The sequence below is a fragment of the Macaca mulatta genome, chromosome 7 (assembly GCF_049350105.2).
Source record: "Macaca mulatta isolate MMU2019108-1 chromosome 7, T2T-MMU8v2.0, whole genome shotgun sequence".
Classification (NCBI taxonomy): domain Eukaryota; kingdom Metazoa; phylum Chordata; class Mammalia; order Primates; family Cercopithecidae; genus Macaca; species Macaca mulatta.
Window position 1 is genome coordinate 122,833,677 of NC_133412.1, and position 9,330 is coordinate 122,843,006.

At 45.6% G+C, this 9,330-nt stretch overlaps 2 protein-coding genes across 2 annotated transcripts; one reads left to right on the top strand and one right to left on the bottom strand.

Annotated features, from left to right (window-relative positions):
- Positions 1 to 3,930: 3,930 nt before the first annotated feature.
- RPL36AL (ribosomal protein L36a like) lies at positions 3,931 to 5,842 on the bottom strand. The gene is made up of 2 exons (XM_001088742.5): positions 5,799 to 5,842; positions 3,931 to 4,380 (listed from the first exon to the last, which is right to left on the bottom strand). Exon 2 carries the CDS (start codon positions 4,344 to 4,346, stop codon positions 4,026 to 4,028), a length of 321 nt encoding a protein of 106 aa, XP_001088742.1. The 5' UTR covers positions 4,347 to 4,380; positions 5,799 to 5,842; the 3' UTR covers positions 3,931 to 4,025.
- A 180-nt stretch (positions 5,843 to 6,022) lies between these two features.
- MGAT2 (alpha-1,6-mannosyl-glycoprotein 2-beta-N-acetylglucosaminyltransferase) lies at positions 6,023 to 8,553 on the top strand. The gene has a single exon (XM_015143648.3). It carries the CDS (start codon positions 6,490 to 6,492, stop codon positions 7,831 to 7,833), a length of 1,344 nt encoding a protein of 447 aa, XP_014999134.3. The 5' UTR covers positions 6,023 to 6,489; the 3' UTR covers positions 7,834 to 8,553.
- Positions 8,554 to 9,330: the final 777 nt, after the last annotated feature.

Genomic DNA, 9,330 nt, shown 5'->3' on the forward strand with positions numbered 1-9,330 from the left:
TTCTTTTTTTGTTTTTGTTTTTCTGAGATGGAGTCTCTGTCTCCCAGGATGGAGTGCAGTGGCGCAATCTCGGCTTACTGCAGCCTCTGCCTCAGCCTCCTGCATAGCTGGGGTTGCAGGTGCACGCCACCATACCCGGCTAATTTTTTGTATTTTTCAGTAGAGACGGTGTTTCACCATGTTGGCCAGGCTGGTTTCGAACTCCTGACCTCAAATGATCCACCCATCTGAGCATCCCAGAGTGCTGGGATTACAGGCTTGAGCCACCGTGCATTGGGATTGGGTGGGATGGGAACGGGAACAGAAAATTGCTACTTTTTTTTTTTGAGACAGAGTCTCACTCTGTCACCCAGGCTGGAGTGCAGTGGCATGGTCTCGGCCCATTGCAACCTCCGCCTCCCAGGTTCAAGCGATTCTGCTGCCTCAGCCTCCCGATTAGCTGGGACTACAGGCGTATGCCACCACACTCAGCTAATTTTTTTGTATTTTTAGTGGAGACAGGGTTTCACTATGATGGCCAGGCTGGTCTCGAACTCCTGACCTCGTGATCCACCTGCCTCGGCCTCCCAAAGTGCTGGGATTGCAGGTGTGAGCCACCGCGCCCGGCGAAAAATTGCTACGTTTTGCTGATTACATTTTGTATTATTAGGGTGGGTTTTTAAATTATTTTTGTCACATAAGATGACAAAAATATATTAATGACAAAATGTTTAATATATTATTTTTGTCGCTCACGCCTGTAATCCCAGCACTTTGGGAGGCCGAGGCGGGCGGATCACGAGGTCAGGAGATCGAGACCATCCTGGCTAACACGGTGAAACCCCGTCTCGACTAAAAATGCAAAAAATTAGCCGGGCGAGGCGGCGGGCGCCTGTAGTCCCAGCTACTCGGGAGGCTGAGGCAGGAGAATGGCGTGAACCCGGGAGGCGGAGCTTGCAGTGAGCCGAGATCGTGCCATTGCACTCCAGCCTGGGCGACTAAGCGAGACTCTGTCTCAAAAAATAAAAATAAAATAATATATTATTTTTGTCATATTAAATGACAAAATGTTTAATGTTTTTAATTTTAAAAGGAGTGGCAATATACCAGCTAAATGGTGATTTGGGCCCGGTGCAGTGCCTCACTCCTGTAATCCCAACACTTCAGGAGGTCGAGGCGGGCAGATTGCTCGAGCCCAGGAATTCGAGACCAGCCTGGGCACCAAGACAAAATCCTATCTCTACAAAAAATACAAAACTTAACTGAGCATTGTGGCGTACGCCTGTAGTCCCAGCTACTCTGGAGGCTGAAGTAGGAGGATCACTTGAGCCTGGGAGATTGCAGTAAGCCAAGATCATGCCACTGCACTCCAACCTGGGTGACAGATGGAGACCCTGTCTCAAAAAAAGATGACGTGAACTAGCATGAGGAATGGAAAAATAACCAACTTGAAAGACTCATGGAAAATAAAACCAGTATTAACTTTTTCATTCTGTTCATTCCCACTGACCTATCATGGAAAATAGAACCAGTATTAACTTTTTCATTCTGTTCATTCCCACTGACCTACCTCAAGTCAGCCTCTCCACCAGAACATTGCAATAACCTCAGACTGGTTTTTGTGAACAAAAGAAAGAATAAAAGTTACTGGAGAAAAGCCCTCTCCAGTGTTAACATAATTGCTGTTTTGGGCTTGTTAGCAGGGTCTCTGTACGATTATTTCTTACAAAATAATTAACTGCCTTTGTCTCCCTAAAATGTTTATTTGAGGCATTTTTTTTTCTTTTTTGAAAGTTCAGATATTTGAGTAGATGCAATTTCTTTTTGTTTTTGTTTTTTGAGATAGAGTCTTGCTCTCACCCAGACTGGAGTGTGATGGCATGGTCTCGGCTTACTGCAACCTCCGCTCTGCCTCCCGAGTTCAAGTGATTCTCCTGCCTCAGCCTCCCAAGTAGCTGGGATTACAGGCATGTGCCACCACGCCTGGCTAATTTTTGCATTTTTAGTAGAGACAGGGTTTCACTATGTTGACCAGGCCGGTCTCGAACTCCTGACCTCGTGATCCACCCTCCTTGGCCTCCCAAAGTGCTGGGGTTACAGGCATAAGCCACCGCGCCTGGCCATCTAATTTTTGTATGTTTAGTAGAGTTTTCACCATGTTGGTCAGGCTGGTCTCGAACTCCTGACCTCAAGTGATCCGCCCACCTCGGCCTCACAAAGTGCTGGGGTTACAGGCATGACCCACTGCACCCAGCCATTCCAGGTGTTTTATAAGCATTTATTCTTTACAAATCATCCTACGAAGGAAGTACTATGAACCCAGATCAGATTTTAAGCCCAGGCTACTGTCTTCTAGTTAATTCACTTTTGGTCTTTAAAACCAAGAATTCTCTAAGTAAAATATTTTAGGATTTTCTAAACTTGTAGGTTGGTGAGGGATTGTCCATAAATATTACAAAACAGCTGCATTAAAACGTTCTTTAAAAAGTGATGGGAGGCCAGGTGAGGTGGTTCACGCCTGTAATCCCAACACTTTGGGCTGAAATGGGTGGATCCTTTGAGCCCAGGAATTTGAGATCAGCCTGAGCCACATGGCAAAACTCCCTCTCTATAAAAAATACAAAAATTAGCCGAGCATGGTGCTGCGTGCCTGCAGTCCCAGCTACTAGGAAGGCTGAGGTGAGAGGATAGCTTGAGCCTGGGAGGTCAAAGCTACAGTGAGTAGAGTAAGCCACTGCACTCAAGTCTGGGCAACAGAGCAAGACCCTGTCTCCAAAAAAGTAAAAAGTGATGGTGATGTATTTAAAAATAAACTTGTATACATGATTTTTACAATCAACAAATGCAGCTATAATCGTCAGTTATTGGGATTATGTGCAAACCATGTTACTCCTAGACACCCTAGCCCTTTGCATTCTCTTATTCAGTCATTCCCATGTATCTTAGTCAACTTAAATTCATATACAAAAGGCAGAAATTGCCCTCTTATAACCCATACCTTTTCCCAGCTTTTCATTTGATGCTGAACTTTTCTTGCCTTTCATAACTACAAGGCTCAATTTTTTTCATTGTGAATTTCAACCTTTTTGTTTTCAGTTTATAACTCCTAAACCTTCCCAACTGTCAGTAAGTTCTGGCCAAGCACAGTAGCAGACACTGTAATCCCAACACTTTGGGAGCCCGAGAGTTGAGACCAGCCTAGACCAACATAGTGAGACCCCATCTTAAAAAAAATGCCAGGCAAATTTGCCAGGCATGGTGGTGCCCAACTACTCCAAGGCTAAGGTAGGACCTATAGAGCCTGAAAGGCCACAGTGAGCCATGAATGTGCCACTGCACTCCAGCGTGACAGTGACAGATTGTCTTAAAAAAAAAATTTCCGTACCTCCTAGAGTGTTCTAAGAGGTTCAAAAAACAAAATTTATGCTATCTTGGACTTTCACTCGATTAACTTTAGTTTGAAGTCAAGTCAATTTTGAACTATTCTTTTATACTCAAGGCCATAGTCTATACTGTCCAAAAGAACTTTCTGCAGTGGTAATGTTTTACATCTTTGTTGTTCAATAAACTAGCCACACGTGGCTGTTGAGTACTAAATGTGACTAGTTTAACAAGAAGCACATTACCTGGCTAGTTACCCCTACTAGACAGAACATTTGCCGTCAGCTCTTACTATCCCCCAACTTCAATCCTCTGCCTAACCCAGCCTGCTATACACAAGCCTAGCATATCTTGTTTCTTATCTTGCAAAATCTTATAGACCCTTCTAAGCTGCTCAATGTTTATGAATTCACTCAACATTTGAAATTGACTAGAAAACAATATAGTATTTTCCCTTCATATATATATATATGTTTATATAGATAAATATATATATAAACTTGTTAGAAAAGTTTGAGGTGGGACTACACTAAACATGGAATTCTATTTATAAGTAAAAACGACAAAAGGTTTGCGTAAGAATATCACTATTTATTTTCCCTCAGGTAATCTTCCTATGGCTTCAACATTTTCTCTTCAAAATCAGAAGAAAAATATCCCAAAGTTTAGAACTGGATCACTTGGCCCTTTCTCTTCTTATCTCCTCCCAGTTCAAAATGCTTGCATCTCTTAATGGCCAGCATCCTCTTGGATCTGCAGTTAGGCTCAACACATTCCAGCCTTAGCACAATCTTCTTTGTGGTCTTAGCCTTCTTCCGGAAAATTGGCTTTGTCTGCCCACCATAGCCACTCTGCTTCCGATCATAGCGCCTCTTTCCCTGGGCATACAAAGAATCCTTGCCCTTCTTATACTGTGTCACTTTGTGAGGCTGATGCTTGCCACACTTCTTACAGAAGGTTCTTCGGGTTTTAGGCACGTTGACCATCTTTGCAGCAGGGCTGTTGTCTATATGATGAAAACTGTAGTAAAATATTTAAGATAGCGGACATTAAACATTCCGAAAAGTGAAAGTGCTATTCAAGTAGATATACGAAAACCGTATAAATAATATATAAACCCACCACGTACTCATTTTCCATATGAATAAATGCACATACAAGTGCATACCTTTTTTAAACACTTCGTTTAAATTACTGGAGGACTAATTTTTTGTCAACCTCAAGAACTGAGGCAAGGCCGGGCGCGGTGGCTCATGCCTGTAATCCCAGCACTTTGGGAGGCCGAGGTGAGTGGATCTCCTGAGGTCAGGAGTTCGAGACCAGCCTGACCAACATGGAGAAACCCCCGTCTCTACTAAAAATACAAAATTAGACGGGCGTGGTGGTACATGCCTGTAATCCCAGCTACTCGGGAGGCTGAGGCAAGAGAATGCTTGAACGCGGGGCGCGGAGGTTGCGGTGAGCCAAGATCGCACCATTGCACTCCAGGCTGGGCAACAAGAGCGGAATTCCGCCTCAAAAACAAAAACAAAAAAACAAAACACAACTGGAGCAAAATTCATAAGTAGAGTGTTTATTTGGGCCAAGTTTGAGGACTGCAACCCGGAGCACAGATTCAAATTGCCGTGAATAGCAGCAGTTGCAAGCGGATTTTTAGAGAAAAAAATGGCAGTTCCTAAGTTGTTTACCAAGAATTTACATTAAAATAACACAAGCGATTGGCTGGCTATACATCGTTCTTTTTATGACAAATTCCAGGAGCACGGACATAATGGGTGAAGCAGCTAGTCAGGAATAAAATGCCAGGCATGAAGTGGGGAGGTGTCCGAAGTCTCATACTCCTGTCTCTCTGGGCCCAGCAAATTTTGCACACCTCAAAGAACTCACAATGCTACGAGCCATTTTTCTTTTCTCATATAGAACAAGATTCACGAAAATCAAGAGCAGCAGCTTTAGGAGGCCCAATACAGTCAGTTTTCTGTACGAAATGGGTTTAATTTATTGTGGCTGCCCCAAAAGAAATGTGCGGCTCATCTAGTTTTCTTCCGCAGAAAAAGAAGAGTTTCTTTGACTCTCTTTCCCCCAACCACCTCCTCCATTTTCCAACTCTAGAGAATGGCTGGGGCAGTGCGCGACGTCGTAGCTACGGTTACGACCCGCCCAGTTCCTTCTCCGAGAACCACATCAGCGTGGTATCACTTTTCCTCTCCGAAGCACGGTCACCCGTCAGCAGCCTAGAGGGCTGACGTGTCTTTATCAAGCCAGCGCGCCTCGCGATCCTATAGCCGCCATGCCTGAAGGGAGAAGCCTGCTCTCGAACTAAGGCCGACGAGGGCCGTGGGTCTCGCCTTCCCTTTCCTAAGAAGGCCTAGTCCTACCCCGGATTCTGAGCAACGGAGGCTCCAATTGGAACCGCTACAGTTCCGTTCTTAGCTTACCGAGAAACGGCGTCCGACACCCTCGCGTAGCGCAGCTCTCGCCTAACAGGAAAGGGAAGAGAGAAGCGGAAGTAGGAACTGCACCTGAGCGACAGTACTGCGAACCAATAGGCAGCCGGTCACGGCGGCCAGGCGCCTTCGGTCGCGTCTGGAAAGCACCAACCAACGGTCTAAGGGGCGGGCCGGAGGGGTGTGGGCCGGAGGGCCGCGGTGTTCCGCGGGCCAGTTGCGGGTTGTCAGAACTGTCGCCACCGGAGTGGGGCGAGGCTGCGTCGCTCAGTCCTCGCCGTCTAGGGCCCACGTAAGGATGAGAACACAGAGGACGCAGGGCCGCTGGAGGCGCAGGTAACGAAGCTAGGGTGCGGTGGGGCAGCTGCTGGGTTTCTTCCGGGACCCGTGGTGCTGAATGGAGAGGACCGAGACGAAGCCGAGCCGCGGCTCCTAGCGGCGGCGCCGATGCCCGAGCTGTAGCTGCCAGGCGAGGATGTGTGGAGCGCAGGCGGCGCGGGGTAGCTGAGAGGTCTCGGGCCTCAGGACCCCCGGGGTCCGGGATGAGTTAGCGAGGGCAGCCGCGGGGGCCAGTTCCGACCGTGACAGGCCAAGGCGACGGCCGCCGCCCGCCCGCCCCATCCGTGCAGAAGCAGCTACTCCTTTCCGCGCCCGCCCGCCCGCGCTCCCGGCCCTGGAGACCATGAGGTTCCGCATCTACAAACGGAAGGTGCTAATCCTGACGCTCGTGGTGGCCGCCTGCGGCTTCGTCCTCTGGAGCAGCAATGGGCGACAAAGGAAGAACGAGGCCCTCGCCCCGCCGTTGGTGGACGCCGAACCCGTGCGGGGTGCCGGCAGCCGTGGCGGGGACCACCCCTCTGTGGCTGTGGGCATCCGCAGGGTCTCCAACGAGTCGGCGGCTCCCCTGGTCCCGGCGGCCCCTCAGCCCGAGGCGGACAACCTGACGCTGCGGTACCGGTCCCTGGTGTACCAGCTGAACTTTGATCAGACGCTGAGGAATGTAGATAAGACTGGCAACTGGGCCCCCCGGGAGCTGGTGCTGGTGGTCCAGGTGCATAACCGGCCCGAATACCTCAGACTGCTGCTGGACTCACTTCGAAAAGCCCAGGGAATTGACAACGTCCTCGTCATCTTTAGCCACGACTTCTGGTCGACCGAGATCAATCAGCTGATCGCCGGGGTGGATTTCTGTCCGGTTCTGCAGGTGTTCTTTCCTTTCAGCATTCAGTTGTACCCTAATGAGTTTCCAGGCAGTGACCCTAGAGATTGTCCCAGAGACCTGTCGAAGAATGCCGCTTTGAAATTGGGGTGCATCAATGCTGAGTATCCCGACTCCTTCGGCCATTATAGAGAGGCCAAATTCTCCCAGACCAAACATCACTGGTGGTGGAAGCTGCATTTTGTGTGGGAAAGAGTCAAAATTCTTCGAGATTATGCTGGCCTTATACTTTTCCTAGAAGAAGATCACTACTTAGCCCCAGACTTTTACCATGTCTTCAAAAAGATGTGGAAACTGAAGCAGCAAGAGTGCCCTGAATGTGATGTTCTCTCCCTGGGGACCTATACTGCCAGTCGCAGTTTCTATGGCATGGCTGACAAGGTAGATGTGAAAACTTGGAAATCCACAGAGCACAATATGGGTCTAGCCTTGACCCGGAATGCCTATCAGAAGCTGATCGAGTGCACAGACACTTTCTGTACTTACGATGATTATAACTGGGACTGGACTCTTCAATACTTGACTGTATCTTGTCTTCCAAAATTCTGGAAAGTGCTGGTTCCTCAAGTTCCTAGGATTTTTCATGCTGGAGACTGTGGTATGCATCACAAGAAAACCTGTAGACCATCCACCCAGAGTGCCCAAATTGAGTCACTCTTAAATAATAACAAACAATACATGTTTCCAGAAACTCTAACTATCAGTGAGAAGTTTACTATGGTAGCCATTTCTCCACCTAGAAAAAATGGAGGGTGGGGAGATATTAGGGACCATGAACTCTGTAAAAGTTATAGAAGACTGCAGTGAAAATCACAATTACAGAAGCAAAAGTGACAGTCTTCTATTTTTGATATTTGTCCAAACAGGACATACAATTGAATAAAAGAGTTTAGGAACTGGTTTCTGCTTTAATACAAAAACAAAATCTTGTAAAAGGTGTCCAAATACATAGTAATCTTTTCCAATTATGTCTGATTAAGATTTAAAACTGAAGGTTTCATTTTGGGAGTAGGATTTTAAAGCTCAATCTGTATCTGCTAAAACTGATTATTGTTGATTGATAGAAGAGGGGAAATTTGATTTAAATTGCATCTATTAATCTTTTTATCTGAAACTTTGTACACTTTTCCACTTTTAAAACCTATTTTAAGTACAGCAAAATTTATTTAAAACTGTCAAAGCAGTAAAAAGTATTACCATGAAATGGTTAGGGTATTAATGGAACAAACCCAGTTTCCCTCTATTGACACACTTACTAGGAAGGGATTGCTTCACTGGTTTAATAATTAAAAAGTTATGTTTATTAAAACACCCTGTCAGAACAGTCATTTTCAGTATTAGATTCCTGTACTGTTGTGTTTTGAGTGTGCTTTGGAACCTTCATAGAACACACTTTCTTTTGGAATGTATTTGATTGATAAGAAAGTTTAAACATTGTTTTCACCTCAATGTAGAAATACAGTGGTTTTGTTTTTTTTTTTTTTCTTTTAGTGCTGACAAAATAAAATACTCATTTTTGCATAAAAAGGTTCCTAATCCTTTTGCAGAATAAGTTTTGTTTACTCTTTATAGCAAGTTTAGTGAAGGCATTCTACAAGTTTTGAGTTAGCATTATAATATTTATTATTGCCACATTGTATAATTGAGTTTGAAATAAAACCCAGCTCATGACAATGCATTCCCTGTGCAAGAAACTGTTTGGCTTTCAAATTACCCAGGCATAGATAATGAACAATAAAATGTTGCTGTGTAAGGTAAATACAGCGTAAATTGTTTTTGAAAGCCAGAAATGGTACAAAGTTCAGTCATGCCAAAGTGAAATACTTTCTAGTGCCGGCTTTAACTTAAATCATACTTTTTAAAAGGACAGATACAGAAAATTATAGGAAACAGGCTTAAATTTTGCTCCATATTTAATGTAGAAGTTTCCCTTAATTTGTAATTGCATTCAACCAAAAATTTCTCATAAAAGACTAATTTCTGTGTAAAGATATTAGGGGCTGGGTGTGGTGGCTCATGTCTGTAATCTCAGCACTCTGGGAGTCTGAGGCAGGCAGATTGCTTGAACTCAGGAGTTTGAGACCAGCCTGGGCAACATGGCAAAAACCCATTGCTACCAAAAATACAAAAAATTAGCCTGGTGTAGTGGTGCATCTGTAGTCCCAGCTACTTGAGAGGCTGAGGTGGGAGGATCCTTTGAGTTTGGGAGGCAGAGGTTGCAGTGAGCCTAGAGCATGCCACTGCACTCCAGCCTGGGCAACAGAGTGAGCCTCCATCTCAAGAAAAAAAAAAGTTACTTCAACT